General features: G+C 52.9%; 5 protein-coding genes across 5 annotated transcripts; 4 read left to right on the forward strand and 1 right to left on the reverse strand.

Annotated features, from left to right (window-relative positions):
• Positions 1 to 124: 124 nt before the first annotated feature.
• On the reverse strand, positions 125 to 2486 carry B0T15DRAFT_432443 (Metallo-dependent phosphatase-like protein; the record flags this gene model as incomplete). Its single annotated transcript, XM_062865754.1, has 4 exons — positions 125 to 178; positions 231 to 716; positions 777 to 1087; positions 1788 to 2486. 3 exons carry the CDS (start codon positions 2484 to 2486, stop codon positions 344 to 346), a joined length of 1383 nt encoding a protein of 460 aa, XP_062722916.1. The 3' UTR covers positions 125 to 178; positions 231 to 343.
• An 819-nt stretch (positions 2487 to 3305) lies between these two features.
• B0T15DRAFT_553551 (uncharacterized protein) lies at positions 3306 to 4311 on the forward strand (the record flags this gene model as incomplete). The annotated part of the gene is made up of 2 exons (XM_062870320.1): positions 3306 to 3985; positions 4036 to 4311. Exons 1-2 carry the CDS (start codon positions 3401 to 3403, stop codon positions 4309 to 4311), a joined length of 861 nt encoding a protein of 286 aa, XP_062722917.1. The 5' UTR covers positions 3306 to 3400.
• A 1061-nt stretch (positions 4312 to 5372) lies between these two features.
• On the forward strand, positions 5373 to 6307 carry B0T15DRAFT_166077 (uncharacterized protein). The gene is made up of 2 exons (XM_062862164.1): positions 5373 to 6020; positions 6117 to 6307. The coding sequence occupies exons 1-2, from the start codon at positions 5650 to 5652 to the stop codon at positions 6241 to 6243; spliced, it is 498 nt and encodes a 165-aa protein (XP_062722918.1). The 5' UTR covers positions 5373 to 5649; the 3' UTR covers positions 6244 to 6307.
• A 180-nt stretch (positions 6308 to 6487) lies between these two features.
• Positions 6488 to 8117, forward strand: B0T15DRAFT_553555 (uncharacterized protein; the record flags this gene model as incomplete). The annotated part of the gene is made up of 2 exons (XM_062870321.1): positions 6488 to 6505; positions 7080 to 8117. The coding sequence occupies 2 exons, from the start codon at positions 6488 to 6490 to the stop codon at positions 8115 to 8117; spliced, it is 1056 nt and encodes a 351-aa protein (XP_062722919.1).
• Positions 8118 to 8851: 734 nt separating this feature from the next.
• On the forward strand, positions 8852 to 11683 carry B0T15DRAFT_566727 (heterokaryon incompatibility protein-domain-containing protein; the record flags this gene model as incomplete). Its single annotated transcript, XM_062870706.1, has 7 exons — positions 8852 to 9310; positions 9356 to 9433; positions 9503 to 10339; positions 10394 to 10523; positions 10759 to 10783; positions 10933 to 11113; positions 11297 to 11683. The coding sequence occupies 7 exons, from the start codon at positions 8852 to 8854 to the stop codon at positions 11474 to 11476; spliced, it is 1890 nt and encodes a 629-aa protein (XP_062722920.1). The 3' UTR covers positions 11477 to 11683.
• Between the last annotated feature and the right edge of the window lie 4528 nt (positions 11684 to 16211).

The raw sequence follows: 16211 nt of genomic DNA on the forward strand, positions 1-16211 counted from the left end.
TCAACTAGTGCTACCCTTTTAAACTTGGAGCTGAGGCTGCATGACGTCGGATGACGAGAACTCGGTCGGCCAGATGATCGCGAGAATCGCACGATCATATGCAGAGTACTCGTTGAAACCCCGGGGATATTCACCTTCTACCTTATAGTTATAGATAGGCATCATTCAATATAGCCATCTGGAGTGAGTTTCAGCTTCATTTTCAGGAAGGCGTATTCGGCGGAACTAACATCCACATTATGATTATCTCACTAAATGAGTCGATAGTAGCAACATTCACCGTCCTTTTGCATTGTATTCCTATTTCTCAATGTTTAATTGGCGATTCTGGACCGTCCAGTACCTAGATGAAATGGATATGCGGCCTAATAGCTAGGATATTCTTCTTCTTGAAATGCGGATCCGCATCCGGGTCATCGAGCGACGCCAGTTGCTCCGTATGGGGCTGGCTGTGCGGAATATGCAACATGTCTGGCAACGGCGGTACCTCCTCGGTCCACGCGGGCTCCTTCTCGTACTTTTGCGGGGTGGACGCCCAGTACAATTGCTCCTCCAAGGACAAAATCGCCGACGGTTCCTTCCGGCGGAGCCCATGGTCGATGCGCTGGTTGAAACTTTCAACGATCAGACCGGGAATGCAGGCTAACACGGCATACCGCTCCGGATCGCCCTGTTCTCCAGGGTCGGGTATGCTTGAGACCAGCCAGCGCGTCCACCTGGAATGAGACAGTTAAAACTCCCATAACGAATAACATGAAATCAGTAAAAGCACCTACCAGAACGTCTCCAACTCGTTTCGGATGTTAATGTAATGGTGCGCCATGATCCACTCATACAGCCGGTACAACACAAACAGCGGCGAGTCCTCAAAGACGCGCTCGGGAGCAAGGTACCTCCGGTAGCCCAGCCGCCGTCGGTATGCCTCTCTGTCGGCGAGGATCTGTCTGGGATTTGGGGGAGGCCAGGAAGGAAACCAAAGGTCCTCGTTCTTGCTCTCCTCGTCCACGCTCTCGTGACCCTCCTCGTCCGTTGGATCGTCACCCTCCATGGCTTCATTGGGCCGGTCTTGCCCCCGTGATCGTACGGCCTTCCATTTCAAGTTGCGCCGTGCCCATTGAAGCATCAACTTCATCCTGGCCATTTGCGCAGCGCACCTCAAGCCTCGTGCGATTACTAAATGGCGGCGTTGATACGGGTAAATACTATTGGAGTCTTGAGCTCGATGCCTCCAGTCTCCTGGTACGGCACAGTAAGTTAACTATGCTGCCCGAATTCTTCGGATGATCAATCCTTCGCCGGTGGGAGGTAAGCGCTGAAAGAAGGCAGTTTGTGTCAGGCCAAACGAGGGGCTCGCATGAGCACTGATTGAGCGGTGCATCCCTAGGTAGCCAATGACCGCGAGCAATTCCGGGCTGCCGCCTGGCCGAGGCCAATGCCCGTTGTTGGCAGCAGTTGGTTCCCAGAAGGTTACAACCGAACGATAATGGATGTACTAACAGGGAAAGTCACAAATATAGCCCAACGGCTTCGCGCCGCTCAGTATTTCCTCGCCCCCCAACGATCGCAGCGTTGACAAGACGGGTGGCGGTGCGACCTTGACTTTCGGCTCCAGCTCTTGCAGTTACTTTCGTGATCAAACGCCAGACACGACAGAATACCAGGCAAAATGCCAGCGCTACTACAGACATCCACGGCCGACGTCCGAGGAGTACGTTCTCGTAGTATGCCTGTGCACAGTCGAACCGAAGCTACTCCTCCCCTCTTCCAGCGTGAATGTGCCCGCATACGACGAGTTTGGGCCGTGACCTCCAAAGCTCGGCAAGAAGGCTTGGACAACCCTTGCCGCCGTCGTCGAGATAGCCTTTTGGTGGCCCGTGAGTGAGCAGGATATCTGTACCATCGGGCACCGCATTTGTCCATGTTGCTTCCCCATCCCCGTATTGAAACGCGAAGCTCCCAAATCTGGGCGTCCATGGGCTCCCAGAAATCCGGACCGACCTGTCCTTTCCCTTGATTTCCAAATCTACAGCCTCGTACTCCAAATACAGCACGTCACCCCGATCCAGATCAGACCTGCGTCGCCCCGCCAGGTCGAGTTCGCGGTCCGGGTGGGCGGCGACAAAGGCCGTGTCCAAGATCAGGTCATGGTTTCCAGCGATGACGACTTTGTGCGGATGAGGCTGTGACTGAAGCCACGCAAGTTGCGCCTGGAGCTCTGCAAAGTTGCCGTACTGGGACAGGTCTCCTGCATGGAGCAGTATGTCGCCGTCAGGAACTGAGGTGGGGTTGGTATTGTGCGTGTCCGAAAGACAAACAACAGTGACTGGTCCTGGGTGGAGGCTTTCAGCAGCTTCAGATGCGACGGCATCCAGTTGTTGGCTGTCCTGTTGGAACCGGGAGAGCCAACGAGCGGCTCGCACTGCGGTGCTCTGCCGCTGAGCAGACCCAACAAACGGGCCGCTAATGGTTCCAATCTTCACGGACATGTGCAGTTTTGGAGTCGAATGCGGTGTGCTGAATGTATTGGTGCTATTATCGATTTCCTGCTATCAAACGATGAAAGGGCAAAGGAGAAACGGTCGGAGGAAACGGTGCATACCAGGGGTGTGTCACGTTGGGACACAAAGCATGGAGGTGGCAGGAAATGTGCGTTCTTAATTGGGTTGGGCCGCATAATTCCCGTCCCCCAACCACAGACGGGATAGGCTGTATTATTTACACTCGGCACCTTCCAGTCTCCCTCCATCGCTTCAGCCTCTTGGGCGCATAGAGCGTCAAAGTCCTACGAGGCTCTCTTCAAGGTTCAAACAGAAGAATGAATCAGACTTTCTGAACGCCTGTTACAAGCGATGCGGTTAAAGCTAGACGCGCGCGAAGCAACAGCCCGCGCCAATTTCAAGAGCGTCTCGAGCGACCTGAGTTATGAGCCCGAGATGTCAGTGGTGGGTGATCAAAGACCACGAAGTCTCCGCGGCAGATGAACCATTGTTGGTTGCGTGGGAGCATACCCAAAGCATATGGATTCTGCCAATAAGACCCCGAGCAACGCATATTTCGGTCAACGGTGGTTAAGGTGACTGCAAGTGAAGGTGTACGAGGCCAATCTAGGGATACTGGGTTGTCATACGCTGGAACCAACACGCATCTGGTCATTAGCAGGGCTGTTGCCAGCCCTCTCTCTGCAGAACTGCGAGGTTCCTCAGACGACATTGGCTAGAATTAAAAATGACACGAGGCAAATGTCCTTCAGATATAAACGGAAACACTCTCCAACTCGTCATTCGGATCTTCAAAACCGTACACGAGGTCGTTGTCTCTCCTGCATATCACCCTTTTCATCATCCGTTGAAGGTATTTTGTTTCCCGTTCCACCTGAATTAGGTACCTCTTCCCCGTCAGCATGTGTTTTGGATCCGGTTCCGACCCAGATGCACAAGCCCCTAGACGACCTCGTCAACAACAGAGACGGGGTGGCGGCCCACCAACCATCCCCTTACAAAACATAAGAATCAGCGGCCCCGTGACACCACCGGGCCAGGTTCCAGCGCCACAGCGAGACGAGAGAGGCCTTTGGGTTAAACATGCTCAGTATGAGTTATCCAGGCAAAACATCATCAAGGCGCTGGGTTACGCGGCCCAGTACATCAGCCAGAAAGGCCAAAACGTCACCGTGGTGGCGGTCGGTGGTGCCGTCAACACTGTCCTTCTCCAGACGCGGAACACGACGTACGACGTGGACTTCCTCTGTCCACTTCTGGTTCAGCCAACCCTCGGAATCGTCCGAGAGACCGGCAAATACGCCGTCGAACGGAGCTCCGTTCCACTGGCCGCCGACTGGCTGAACAACGCCACCGCCAGAATGCCGGGAGTGGTGGAGCACGTCGACGCTCTCCAAGAAGAAGCCGTTGCCCAGAACGACGTGCTCTTCTCCCGGCCGGGCTTGACCGTGGTGGCGGCGCCATGGAACTACGCATTCATCAAAAAGGTCAGCCGCATCACGCAGGGAACCGCGCGCCCGTACGATACCTGCATCAGTACATCGCAAAGGCGCACTCCAATAAGCCAGTGCCACTGGTGAAGATCCAGCGCTGGGGCGCCAAGTACAAGGCTCTGTGCCCGGTCGAGACCCTCGGGCCGAACAACGAGCTCTATCGACGGACCTATGGAGTTGATGGGATTTTGTTCCCGGCTTCGGGGGGACCGGGACAGGGCGGCTCAAGCCGTGGTGGCTCCTCGCAGGCACGCGGGTCCGGCGCGAGGGCAAAGCGCGGTCAGGCTGTTCGCCGTGGCCGTGCAGCAGCGCGACGCTAAGTACCTATCTTAGGTATTAGCCGTGATTAGTATCTCTCTGGCGCCATGTAAACCAGTGTTTATAATCTATTACAGCACTGGACAAGGTTGAAGGTGGGATTATGTTGTGAGTCTGTAACATGCAATCAAATTCGGTCGTTTGGTTTTGGTCTGGGGATATGTAGTACTACTTACTATTAATAGGGAATCATCAATTGCGTCGAAAGGGAGACCTCTGGATTCAATTAGTATGGCAGCCACTCAGTGAGTCTTGTTCAGGTGCAACAGAACCGCACCAACTACCTCGGCTGAACCACAGGATGTTTGGAAAGAGACACAACCACGTCAGCTAGGCAGATCGCATGGTCTGTTCATGATTATCACTTGATTAGTTAGCATGCTAAGCCCATACACGAGAATACTGGTAGCTTTCGGATTTCATCAGCGACTATTGAAGATTTGACTGTTCTGACGAGACTCGTCACTCCGTCACCTTCTCAGAGTAAGGTAGTACTACACGACCGACCGACCGAGCCACGATGCCATCCATGCCCTCGCCGAGATTTCATAAGATGCGACCAGACAAAAGCCTCAGGAAGCATACCAGTAGGGCGACGCCGAGCAAGAGCAATGCCTGCGAGAACACGAAGACGAGGAAAGGGCACGGAGCGACATCACAGCAAGCGACCCGGCATAAGTGACGAAAGGTGTAAGTGTTGGGGCATTTGGAGGGGAATAGGGTTGATGAAGATGTTTGGATCTGACAGTGATTTGAATACCTGGTACCTAGGTACCTTAGGTTCTGCTTCTCGATGTGTCTGGTTCCTTAAGGTAGCTTGGGGTCGAATCAATTCTCTCCCATAGGCACGCTTACAGATAGTTCTAAATTTGCATTTCTACCCCTGAATCCTGACGGCTAATATGGAATGTACAGTAGATAATACTAGTATGTACCACTTATAGCCCGCAGGCCTATTGCCTAACGTTACTATTTACGGAGATAAATGTCCCAGATTGCCCTGCAGCGGGAAGGGTCCCGCGTAATACTCGCTGTGCAGAAGTAGGAACGCAACACGTAGATCCAGCAGATGTACGTGCGGGTAAATATCGTCGTGCTGCCCGTCTGTCTAGAAGATGTCGCATTCCGCCAATATTCGAGGCCTGACCTATGTTACGCCGCGTCAGCGCGCGATCGAAGGGACCTACTCCCGGCAGTTATCCACGGCAGCGAGAGGGTGCGCCGAGATCATAAAGTGCTGCCCTTTCGCGTCTTATCCAAGCCCTCCCCCAGTTCATGCCGCCGATCAACACATCACACCCATACAATAACTCATCAACAGGAGAGACGAGTCTGCAACAATGTTCGCCTACTACCTCTCTTCGACCATCCTCCTGCTCCTCCCCTTGGGGTCCCTCTCCGCCGCTCTACCCGAGCTCCTCTCACCGCGCGCCGTGTCGCCTAACAAGACCTGCGGCCCGTCCAACTCGGGCTACACGTGCCCCGCCGACGCGGCCTGCTGCTCGCAGTACGGCTACTGCGGCTCGACCGAGCCCTTCTGCCTGACCACGGCCAACTGCCAGGCGCGCTACTCCAACTCGTCGGCCGCCTGCTACGCGCCCCGGCCCGGCGTCAGTATCTCCATCGACGGCACCTGTGGGAACACGGGGGCCGGCAAGAATGGCTATCGCTGTCCCGGCAATGCGACTGCGCTCAGTTGCTGCTCTGCTGCGTACGTCGTTTTCTTCCTAACCTGAAATTAGTAGTCTGGCTCTCGGGGTTGAGGGATAGTGATACTGATAATGGTATGATTATTCTTATTATTTAGGGGGTACTGCGGGACTACCAGCGATCATTGCGATACCGGGAAGGGATGTCAGTCGGGCTTCGGCAACTGCACTGGGACTAGGACCTCTCGGGACTTGTTTGGGGTAGAGGTTGAGCTGTCGTCTTAGACAGTGCCAGCCTATAACGGGAGGGAAAACATGAATCGGATGGTAGCCATGAACGAAATGAGATAAAGCTGTCCTGAAAAGACCGAGTGTGGCTTTCCAGCAATGACCAGCACGGGAGATACAAGCGTCAACTGCAGTACGAAGAACATATAATATAAGTTATCGCGTTCGCACGTGGGTTGATAGCGCGCTTTGCTGTAGTGGAAAAGGGCAAGAGGCTAAGTTGCAGACCCCGGAGACCAGAATGCCGACTCTGGCATTGGTAGGGCACTTCGGTTAAAGTTCCGTGATTGTTCAGGTTCAGGTGTATTTACTTATGCTATCTTAGGCGCATGTATCCATGGATGTACGAAGTACTGGGCCCGAATCATCCGAGTTACTAATAGAGCAGTTAGCCTAGCAGGCAGCTGCGCTAGTGCGAGTCCTTTGCAGGCTCGGACTTCCACAAAGATTACCTGCCATTGACGTCGCCATCCTTCATTTCTCTTATTTGCTCTGTCTAATCTCTCATTTTCCGAACTGGCCAAACAACAATTGCCGTCAGCTGCTCTCCCGATCCTGTGGATCTTAGCGTGGAAATATCTGAGCTCAGCAGGGTTGCTGTGGTTGCGAGGGGAAGGATTGCTGCGGACGAACCCGAAAATTACCACTACTAACCAACCAACGGGCAAGACGTAGCAGTGGACTTGAAGAACTCAAATCAGTACATGAAGCATGGCCGATAAGCGGCGTACAGATGAGCGTGGGTACTTAAGCGTAAGGATGCCCAGGGGCTACGCCCCCCTGAGCATCCACTTGGAGACACCGCGTTCACAATGGCGTTTAAAGTTGAACAGACGCAGTTCACCGTGCTAGTAACCGGTGGCGGCGGCTTTCTTGGCGGGCACATCGTGCAACAGCTCGTGGAGGATTCGGCCGCCAGAGCCATCGCCATCGTTAGCCGCAACCCGAAGGCGACGTCGAACAACCCGCGAGTGACCTTCCACGCGGCAGACATTGCCAACGATGCCCAGATTAAGGCTGTCTTCGATGTGGTCAAGCCCAACATGGTTATTCACACCGCCTCTCCGCACCACACCGAGCCCGCATCCATGCAGCAGCAAACCAATGTCGAGGGCACTAAGCTGCTGCTCCAGCACGCGAAGGCCTGCTCCGAGACGCACGCCTTCGTCTACACGTCGTCCGACTCGGCTGTCGTGCCCACGCAAGAGCCGCTGACCGAGGACGAAGCCGAACTGTATACGGAAGCCCATTTCCCCGATGCCTATAGCAGAACCAAAGCGGTGGCCGACAAGACGGTACAGGATGCAAACTGCGACGAGCTCCGCACCGCAGTCATCCGCATCCCCGTCATCTACGGCGAGAACGACAACAATCTCATCCCCCAGCTACTCACAAGCGTGCGCAAGAAGCAGCACAAGATGCAGATTGGCCGGAACAACAAGGTCTTCGAGTTCCTGTATATCAAGAAGGCTGCCGAGGCGCACATCCTGGCTGCCCGCGCTCTGCTCGAACCAGAGTCGGCATCCAACATCGCCGGCGAGGCCTTCTTCGTCTCGGACGGGAAGCCACAGCCCTTTTTTGACTTCTCGCGCAAGTGCTACGCCGCGGCCGGCAGTCCCGTAGCCCCGGACGAGGTGACTACCATACCACTACCTGCCATGCAAGCCATGGCGACGTTGGGCGAGTGGGCCTACAAGGTTTTCACCGCGGGCAGGAAGATGCCGCAGACCAGGAGGGAGGCCATCGATCATTTGGATAGGGGCAGCTGCTGGTCCATTGAGAAGGCGAGGCAGAGGTTGGGTTATGAGCCGGTTGTGGACCAGGATGAGGCCATCAAGCGGAGTATGGAATGGGCCATTGCGAATTTGTGAGAGCGGGAATGGAAAACCTCTACCGATTCCTCTGCGCAAATGTTGGAGTTAGGTTTAGAGATTGTCGGGAGAACTGGTGATGCATATGATGGTGTAGTGTGTGGAAGAGAGGAAGCACAACCACAGGTGGCTGGCTGGAACTATCATACAAAGAGGGAAGCCCTGACCCTCACAGAGATAGAGGGGCCTTGCAAGAACCCCACGGGCAGTTGCGTTTCGCCTTCCACAGTCTAGGCAATGGCGCCACAAGAAGAAACGACGGCGGCCAACCAACCGACCACATCGAACCCAATCACATTTTGACCACTCTCCTTAGTGTTACTGCCAGGGCTGAGGATGGTCATTTGTGGCTGGCAAAGCCCATTGACCTTGCCAGGGGCTACTAACATACCAGCGTGACCAGAGACTCATCGACTCGCATAATAGTCTATCATCTATGAACGGCACCAGTGCCTTTTGTCTCACAGATTTGTATATGTACTACTACTAGTAGTAGTAGACTTGCACTTTTGCAGTCCATGTGACCGTGATATGAAGGCTGATGTCTCGGTTCCGAACTTCCGATGCGGCTGAGCTTTGGGCTGAAATGGACCATGACTGTCTTCACCCCGCCTCCCCTCAGGAACTGGGGCGATTCCGCAGAAGCATACAGGTGTGTCTTCATTTGTTGAAAACAACCTAAAATCAGAGACATCAGCACCTTCTAAGTTCTCTCGGCACCCTTTGCATAGCCAATGGCCATATACAATCCTTTACCGGAGGGTAGTGTGCGGTTGCTCCGGCTTCTGCCACATTCGGACGAGAACTCGCCCATAGAATGCCACGTCTTTACCTGCACCTTACTCGACTCCGGGCGCACCCACCCCTACGAGGCGTTGTCGTACGTATGGGAGTCTGCGGACGACCCACAGCCTCTGTCAATAAACGACTCGGAGTTATGGGTCAAGGGGAATCTCCATGCGGCGCTCTCACATCTTCGGGATCCCTTCCTAGACCGGGTCCTATGGATAGATGCTCTCTGCATCAACCAGAAAGACGATGACGAAAAGGGTCATCAGGTTGGGCTCATGGCAAAGATCTACGCCAAAGCGAGTCGCGTAATTGTCTGGCTTGGAAAGGCAGCGGACAACAGCGACCATGCGCTCATAGCGATACGCAAGGCTGCCGAGGAGCAGGACGAGAATGCTGCAATCGTCAAAGCGCATCGCCAGAGGATCCTGAGACTTTCCGATCAACAGTCCACGAGTTCCACCGTCGATGAAACGCAACAGGCGATCCTCAAGCTGCTTGAGCGGCCGTGGTTCCAACGTATCTGGGTAAGCGATCGATCATGGAGCGCATCATGGAAAGAACAGATTGATAGTAGTATCTAACATGGGATCAAGGTTCTTCAAGAGGTCGCCGCCGCTCGAAGTATCCTGATCAAGTGCGGCCCTACAGAAATCGACGGGCATGCCTTCTGCGTATGCCTAGACGCAGTACAGCTGTCTCACGATATGCGCCCAGACCTCCAGGCTTTGATTCCTCAGGTCATCTACCTAATATGGGGCGTAGTGTTTCGGCCTAGGCACGAGATCAGTTCGTCCGGTGGGCTTTCTCTGGGCATATGCCCTCTCGGGGAGCTGGTAGATATGTACCACGCCCGCAAAGCAACCCTTTCTCTCGACAAGGTTTATGCCTTGCTTGGCATGAGCTCGGACAACCCTAGCACGGCAGGGCTGGAAGCCGACTATAAGGCTTTGTGGAAAGATCTGTTCCAAAAACTGATCAGATTCTGCCTCTCTGATCAGGTGTCTGTTAGCACCTGGGATAGCGATGAGGTGGCGATCATCGAGGCCAAGGCCGACATTATCGGCAAGATATCGTCGATCATAAAGGACGCTTCTCGGTACGACAGACAGCATGTGGAGATCACTTGGAAGGGGGAGGGGTTACGATCGGAACAAAGCTCTCACTTCACCTTCCAAACCTCGGCGAAGGTTATCAGGCATTGGGACGTCGTCTGTCTTCTGCCAGGAGCATCAGCGCCCACCATCATTCGTCCCCGCAAAGGATTTTCGAGCATTGTCATGGTTGCAGCTCCCTTGTTGACAGGTCAGCTGCTGAAGCAGATGGGTCCAGTGACGAGGTATCCAAATGATCTGCTGCTCGTCTGGGATTGGGACATGTCTCGGGCCGAGGCGCACGACGAAGACTACGAATCCTTTATAACCAGTCGAGGGGTCCCTAAGAAGTGTTCGGTGGCAGAGTGCGATTGCCTAAGTATCCTGGACAAGGCTATGAGATCATGGAACCTTGGACTGTTGCTGGATAAAGTGGGGAGATATGGAGAGGCAGCAAAAAGTCTCCGGAATGCCGTCGAGTTTCATAGAACTGGGTGGTCACTGAGAAGCGTGGAGAAGACTGGTCCCGGTCACAGCGATTGGAGTGGGACTGAGGCGGATAGGCAGGCGTTCGGGTTCATGGATGATCTAATGACTATGGAGAAAGCTACGGACATGGAGGCAAAGTGTACCGAGGGTGGCCACACACCGTTGTCATGGGCGGCCAAAGAGGGTCAAGAAGCGGTTGTGCTGCGGTTATTAGAGGCGGGCGCCGTCATTGAGGCTAAGGATGGATATGGCCGAACCCCGCTATCAAGGGCCGCCGAGAAGGGCCAAGAAGCGGTTGTGCTACGGTTATTGGAGGCCGGCGCCGTCATTGAGGCTGAGGATGGATATGGCCGAACCCCGCTATCAAGGGCCGCCGAGAAGGGCCAAGAAGCGGTTGTGCTGCGGTTATTGGAGGCCGGCGCCATCATTGAGGCTGAGGATAGAGATGGCCGAACCCCGCTATCATGGGCCGCCGGGGAGGGCCACGAGGCCGTTGTCCAGTTTCTGCTAGCGACAGGGAAGGTCGATCCCGACTCGAGGGATAAATCTCGCCGAACGCCGTTGTCGTACGCTGCTGCGGGTGGGCATAATGCCGTTATCCAGCTGCTTCTGGCGACAGGGAAGGTCGATCCCGACTCGAGGGATATATCTCGCCGAACGCCGTTGTTGTACGCTGCTGCGGGTGGGTATAATGTTATTATCCAGCTGCTTCTGGTGACAGGGAAGGTCGATGCCAACTCAGAGGACTGGTCTATCTGCACGACGCTATCGTATGCTGATAAAGGCGGACACGAGTCCGTTGTCCAGCTGCTTCTAGCGACAGGGAAGGTCGATGCCAACTCGATGGACATGTTTTGCAATACGCCGCTATCGTATGCTATTACAGGCGGACACGACGCCATTGTCCAGCTGCTGCAAAGGACGGTGGAAAAAAATATCATAGAAGAGATGGAAATCAATAGTGGAAGCTCAAGGTATAATAGATGAAGAGCGACTAGGAGGAAATGTGGATTGCGAGGGTGTCCTTAACCCAACCGACCCCCTAAGGACGGTCCCTGCGGTTAATGATTGTTTCCTTTATAACGGTTCACCCTACCTATCTTGACTGTGTTGCTGTTTATACATATAAAGAGCTTCGGGAATTTATCCCATAGACAGAATAAGTGCCTTGACAAACCATAATAATAAAGTCACGTAGAATATTATACCAGAACTAAATTCCAGATAACGTATCTTATAAGCGAGATGAACATATAAGCGAATTGAACACTTGCCACCATACTATAACAATCAACTACAATTACAACACAACAACATTATGAACCTACTATAATTACATCAGAAACGGCTGAATCAGATGCTTCTGCAACCTCCTGACAAGTGCGGGGATTATGACCAGGCTTGCCGCACACACCATAGCACCGAACCTTCGTACGAGCCCCCCCTGCACCACCACCATCCGGCTGCATTTCTTGTGCCACCTCCCCACCTATAGCCCCCTGGCTTACCACCTCCTGTGCCTCCTGCACAGTAAGTGATCCTCCAAGCCGCACACGCGTTCTTTTGGCTCTCCGGCGCTTGCTTAGCGCCTCGTTAGCCTTGCGGAGCGAAGACACCTCTGCCTGAAGGAAGGCCACCTGGTGCATTATAGCCATCGTACCCTTGGTAAGCTGGTCTATAGCAGCCAATATTGAAGTCGGGGAGCTATTTTGATGGTTGGCAATGCGAGTCTTGATAAGCGTTGACTGTGACTCGGCTTCTCGAGGGTTGTGTAGTGTCTGGAAGACCCAAGATTGTGCAATGCCCGGCCGTGAGGTTGGGGGTGTTGGTGTACGAAGCTTGATATCTAGCTTTGAAAGCACCCTCTCTGGATCGTATGGCACAAGGCCAGCCCCTGTAAAACCGCCCTGTATATTCCTCTTGGTGATAGAGGCAAAGAAGGCCGTGCGAAAGGCATAAAGAAACTCGAGCTTGCTTATATGGTTGATATGTGCGCGTACCAAGTCCTCGATCTGGCGACCGTACGCCTGCTTCAACGGCCCAAAGCAGCCAACATCAAGTGGCTGGAGGAGGTGGGAGGAATGTGGAGGTATGTAGAGCGTGATAATGTTGTTCTGCTGGCAGTAGAGCTCGAACTCGGTTGAGTGGTGGCTTTCGTGGCCATCGAGGATTAACAACCGGTATTTGCCCTTTGTCCGAGGCGTTGTATGGTAGTCGAAGTGCTTGATCTAATCAAGGCCTACTGCGTTGGTAGTCCAGCCGTTCTCGGTGGTTGTAATGCGCTAGTCGGCCGGGAGGTTGTACTCGGTGTACTAGTTGACGAGGTGGTATTACGCGGCCAAGATGATGAACGGAGGGATAGCTCAGCCGAGAGCATTGACTCCCTAGATTACTGTTGCCCACTTGCGATTGCCAGGCTAGGCCAGCTTAGCCTTGCTCCGGCCATCTGAGGTTGTAATAACTATACCCGTAAAGATAATGCCTATTATAAACCCGGTCTCGTCAAAGTTATAGACATTGTCATCTATAATACTATACTTGGCCTTAGTGTTCTATACAAGCCTAAACCACTTGCGAATAACGTCTGGATCTTCGCATCTAGCCCTCTGGTAGTCGTATCTATATATATATCGCGTACGGAGCTCTGGCCGGCGTTTGACGAAGTTATAAGCCCAGCGTTTGCCAATAGGGGGCGCGTCGCGTTCGCGCAGTAGTTGGTTGGCCATATCTTCTATACCATACAACCTAGGCGGAAATGCACGTGCAGATAGCTCATTGATATATTGAACTATCGCCTTCTCTTCTAGATCTATGAGCTTGCGCGAGTTGGCTGGAAGATCGTATCGTGCAGGCTTGCCGGCGCGTTGGCGCCCCAGGGTCCTACGGTCAACCCCATAGATCTTAGCTGCGGCTCGTTCGCTTAGATTCTGGTCGTTTTGAAGAGCTTGGAGAGCAAAGATTATCTGGCTTTCTTTTGAAGTAGAGGGCATTTTGGATGGTAGAGGAAATTTTGTTGTTGAGTGCAAAGATGTCGCGTCGTGTAGGAAGTGGGTCATTCGCTTGTCTAGGTCACTCGCTTATCATGTACGTTATATGTTCATCTCGCTTATAAGATACTATGACGGTGGAACGCACCGACTATGATGATGATATCATTTGCATATATAATGATTCATCATACCAAGTGATGATTCATTATGCATGTTCCATTACATCATGCATGCAAGCTCAAACCTACTCGCATCTTGTATTTAAAGCCTACCTTGCAGTCCCGAGGATTTCTTTCCTCCTGCAAGTTCAATATTCTTGCAATGCAGTCAGTTTACCACCAGAGGCTTGACTCTGGTCTTGAACGACGGCCCTCGTGACAGATACGTTATAAGCAAGCTCGAGTTCCTCTATGGCTTCCGCAAGGCCTAGTTCGCCTCGATGACAGAGAAGAATATCTAGAGTGGCTTTATAGGAGCCGGCCAAGTGCCATACGATCTAGAGAGAGTACTTTCTAAGCTGGATATCAAGCTTCGTACGCCAACCCCCCTAAACTCATAGCCTAGCACTATATAGTCTTGGGTCTTCCAGTCACTATATAACCCCTAGGAAGCCAAAGCACAGTCAACGCTCATCAAGACCCGTATTACCAACCATTAAAATAGCTCCCCAACATTAATGTTGACTGCTGTAGACTAGTTAGCCAAGGGTACAATAGCTATAATGCATCAGATGGCTCTTCTTCGCGCAAAGGTCTCTTTGCTCGGTAAGGCCAACGAAGCACTAAGTAAGCGCCGGAGAGCCAAAGAACACGCGTATAGCTTGGAGGATCGCTTGCAGTACAAGATGCAAAGGATCTACTGGACTAGAAAGCCGTAGTTGGGGAGGTAGCACAAGAAACGCAGCCGGATGGTGGTGGTGCAGGGGGAGCTTGTACGAAAGTTCAGTGCTGTGGTGTGTGCGGCAAGTCTGGCCATAATGCCCGTACGTGCCAGGAGGTTGCAGAAGGGTCTGATTCAACTGTTTCTGATGTAATTATAGTTGGTTCCTAGTGTTGATGTGTTGTAATAGAGGATAGTCGTTGTAAGGTGGTGAAAAGTGGCCCACTCACTGATAATGTACGTTACTTAGCTCATTGTACTAGATTGTCTATAATGACAAGAAGAGGATCGTATACTTCTACGACTCGATTATCTCCGGCCTTGGATATCAGATATCACTGCACCTCTACGAAGGATTGAGGCTTTGTTGCCTCGTGCCCCGACTACATTAGCGTCTCGTCACTCCGCGGCTCCGCCCCGTCCCCTTCCCTCCCCAGCGACGAGAACGACGCCGAATGTAATCATATCCGCAAACGAGCTTTTGTTCAGGTCCGTCGACGCGAGTGGCGTCGGCCAGTTCCACGGCATCATCGTCTGGTGTCCCGCGGCGCGCGATTGAGCTAAGGCGGCGACAGGTTCGAGAAAAAGGCCAAAGAGCTTGCTTCCTAGGAAGAGGTCTTCGTCATTAAAGTTTCCCTGAAAACGCATGGTATGTCCAACACAGTCGACTTAATGATTGCTCATTAAAACCCCTGCCTTCTCTTCTATCTTGGTTATCATTCTCCTTTTCTTTTTACAAGCGTTCTATTTCTCTCATCCATCCTTTACATCATTGGTATTCCCGCTTGGAAGAGGACAGAAGAAATTTGTTTCCCATTGGACGACACCGCCGCCACGACCCTTCCGCTGCTACCATCCCCTGTGGTTATATAAAGCTAACCCGTGCTCCAGATGCCCAAGAAGCCGACCATTTGGCGGGCACTATACCGCTATTTTCCCATCATCAATCCAGATACGATTGCCTCCGGTACCATCAACCAGCGGGGAAAGCGCCATCACCCTAGCTGCCGAAGTCCACCCTGCACCCGTCAGATCGGACACAATCACCATCTGCTGAGATGGTGCAGAAGCGGGTTGAAGAAGGGAATGTCTTCACCAATGATACGCTAGGCAAGACCAAAGGAGCTGCGAGTCACGTAAGATGCCAGCCAGAGTGTACCCGTGCTTTCGCTAACATGATATGCTCTAGAAACGTGCTCCGGCATCATCCAGCCACACCATCACTTGCCATAAGAGCAGTGACTCTGAGAAGGAGATCATCGGGGCACTCCTGGGGTATTCTTGACGAGAACAACAAGATCGCAAATATCCAGCCCTCTGGTGCCGCACAACAGAATCAAACCTGCTAAAGACCTCATTTTATTCTATTCGTTCTGAGGACATTCTTTCACATTGTCGAAAAGTTCCAGCGCACCAAGAACAACGTCGTTTAGCAGGAGACATCCGAAGCGGGCCCGAAGCTGCTGAGAGAATGGAGTTGGAGTTGTTTGGTCGGCTAGCCCGCCACTATATGGATCTGTAGATGGTGGTTCCCATCACCCAGACGGGTCGTTGCACATTACGATGCGACAGAACTAGGTGTCATCCTGGAGGTCTCACATTCCCAAAAACGCCAAGATTTGCCGTTCCTCGCAGATGAATGCATCCTGGGTTCAAATGGGTTGACTCAGGCTGTTATTGGGATTCACCTAGAGTACCAGGGAAAGGAAGCAAGAGTCATAGTATGGCGACCAAACAGGGCCGAGGGAAACGGAGAAACGATCCTTACAACAGAAGAGACAGAAGAGACCTTTGGGGGCACCTTTCGGGATACAGATGGGAAATTGATCAATGGCGGATAGAACCTCCGGATT

The sequence above is a fragment of the Chaetomium strumarium genome (genome assembly GCF_033439665.1).
Source record: "Chaetomium strumarium strain CBS 333.67 chromosome Unknown B0T15scaffold_3, whole genome shotgun sequence".
Lineage (NCBI taxonomy): Eukaryota > Fungi > Ascomycota > Sordariomycetes > Sordariales > Chaetomiaceae > Chaetomium > Chaetomium strumarium.

Bases quoted from the DNA above. Each gene is read 5' to 3' on its own strand.
- B0T15DRAFT_166077 (XM_062862164.1), top strand. From the start codon at position 5,650: ATGTTCGCCTACTACCTCTCTTCGACCATCCTCCTGCTCCTCCCCTTG. The intron at 6,021-6,116 runs GTACGTCGTTTT...CTTATTATTTAG, and splicing joins CTCAGTTGCTGCTCTGCTGC to GGGGTACTGCGGGACTACCA.